This window comes from Buceros rhinoceros, unplaced genomic scaffold, assembly GCF_000710305.1.
Source record: "Buceros rhinoceros silvestris isolate BGI_N320 unplaced genomic scaffold, ASM71030v1 scaffold16917, whole genome shotgun sequence".
NCBI classification, from domain to species: domain Eukaryota; kingdom Metazoa; phylum Chordata; class Aves; order Bucerotiformes; family Bucerotidae; genus Buceros; species Buceros rhinoceros.
In genome coordinates, this window is record NW_010422940.1 from 11,375 (window position 1) to 13,748 (window position 2,374).

The 2,374-nt window shown below is 53.1% G+C and overlaps 1 protein-coding gene across 1 annotated transcript in view; it reads right to left on the reverse strand.

The window, feature by feature from the left end:
- Positions 1–456: 456 nt before the first annotated feature.
- Positions 457–2,374, reverse strand: part of LOC104497043 (nuclear receptor corepressor 2-like) — a gene marked incomplete at its 3' end in the record, with an annotated part of 48,359 nt that continues 46,441 nt past the window's right edge. The window contains exon 5 of the mRNA XM_010140255.1: positions 457–570. Coding sequence (XP_010138557.1) covers positions 457–570 — 114 coding nt within the window. The remainder of the gene's footprint in view (positions 571–2,374) is intronic.

Genomic DNA, 2,374 nt, shown 5'->3' on the forward strand with positions numbered 1-2,374 from the left:
ATGTCCTTTCTGCTCCAGCCTGGGGGGCTCAGGGGCAGCCAGGAGGCCTCGTAGCTTGCCTGCCAGTGTTGGAGCATCACGGATGTATCCCTCCACCCACGCAGCTCATGCCACCACATCAAATTCCACCCTTTGAGGCAGCTTTTGACCAGGTTCACTCCCAAGGGAGAGGATGGAACAAGCTATTTAAGAGACAGGGCTCTGAAATGTCTCCTGAACACTTCAAATCTAAGGCTGCTGATTGCAGGACCATCTCCCCAAGGCGGGTTCTTCAGAAGACACTTGTGCTCAATCCACACAGCAAAACCAGCTCCTCATGGTAGGACTCCATCTATCCTCCTCCCTCAGCCTCTCACCCAGGGGAATTCCCTACCCACCCCTGACCAACCCCTCCGTCCCCAGCCACGGTGACACAGCACAATCGCACATTTGTTCTTCCACCATTTCCAGACTCACCCTGTTCTCATCGTAGATGATCTGCACCAAGCTGCGATGTTTGGACTCGATAGGAGGTGGGGAAATGGGTTTTTCAGGCTCTGGTGGTTTGGCTGCTTCTTCCTCCAACTGTTGCTGTGGAAGGAGTGGGGGGAGAAGCAGCATGAGTCACAGTGAGAAACGAAGCCATCCCCATCCACACGAGACTCTCTGTGATGCCACAACCAAGGCAGAAACCACCATGGCAGAAGGTTTCCTGCTAGGACAGAAGGTTTCAGGCAGGCTCAGGCTGCAGAAGGATGGGGAGAGGGAGAGCTGCGTTAACATCCCCGGCGCAGCACTGGCCTACCCCAGGCACCCAGCCTCAGGCTGGTCAGCTGGTGCTTTTTAGGCATAGAGGATGAGGACCTGCCTTGAACAACCCTCCTGGACAGCGCTCAAAGCTAGAAATAATTATTTGACTGGAAACCCTTAAAGGGAACCACAGCTCCAGGCTGTGACCTGCCTCCAGAGCTGCCACGGCACGCAGGGAGTGGTGGAGGAGCAAGGGGTGAGCAGCAAGGCTGCTCTTCACCTTCAGCTTTATCTTGTGATGGTGGTTGGAGGAGACACCCTGGGATGACTTTCTTGATGAACTGACTTGTGCATCAGCAGACCCTGTGCCGTGCAGCCAGATGAGCCGGTGAGTACAGCAGAGGAGACAACACCACCACCATGGAAGTGCCATGGGGATCCATCCTTCCTGTCCACGAAGAGCTGCATGGCCGTGGCACGCCGAAAGCTCCAACCACGTGTGAAGCAGCTCCAAAGTTCCACTCCCTTCTCAAGCATGGCTGTTTCACAGGCGGCCCAAGTCATGGCATCGCGTGAAGGAGACAAGAGCTCTTCAGGAAGCCACGGCTGAAAACACGAGCTGCAAAGCAGATCTCAGCATCAGCCCTGGCGTGGAAGCAGCACTTCCAGCAACCTGCCTGCTCTTGCTCCGTGTCCTAAGGCACCCCATCCCACATGACAAACTTCAAAGAGCGAGCCACCAAAAGGATCAATCAAATCCTCTACTTTTCTCAAAGAAAATATCTAGGTAAGAAAAAGAATGTCAGAAACTTGGCTACACTGTTCTGGAAACCCACAAAAATTCTGCAAAGCAGTCGGGTGTGTTGTACGCGATTTCAGACAAGAGGATTTGATGGTGTATCAGGAAATGAAAGTTTGCCAGTAAGTGGAGGCTCATTAAAAGCAGCTCGTTAGAAGGAAAAAAATACAAATCTCATTATAGCTGAAATACAGTAGAGAATTAAACTCTGCTCTCTGTGGCATAACACTGCACGGTTATTAAAGGGCCAGATGCTGGAGATAAGGACATAGGCAGGGTCTGCAGACAGCACACCTGACCACAGCAGGTTCAGCCCATGACAGCTCCCGCTGGGAGCTGTGGAAAATGGCAAAGCAAAATAGGTCAAGGTTCCCAGACATGGACAAAATGGATTTCTTAAAGGTCTGCCACAAAAGCTAGGCTGGGACTGTGACCTTTAGAGGAGAGAAGCGGGATGAGAGATGAGTCTTGACAGCTCCACACTCTCTCCCTCCCCACTCCCAGCAGCGGTTGTCTGAAATCCCCCTCCTCTCCCCAAATTAAATGTTGAAGGGATACAAGATGTCATGGTTAGCCATAGCCCCGGCTCCTACGGCATCCACAGGCCAACCCATTTCCAAGCGGAGGAGGTGCCCTCTCCAGTTAAGAGCCTCTTTGGCTAGACCACACGCTGTGGAGGGGCCGCAGGAGCAGCGCTGGTGGGAAGGTGGGTGACATTTCAGGAAAAACTTCTGCAGTCCCTGCAGGTACCAGCTCCTGTGCTAAAGGGACCTGCCTGACAAAGCCAAGGTCTTTACACATGCACTCAGATGCCACGCTGCCTCATGTCAGGCGGACATCTCCCTG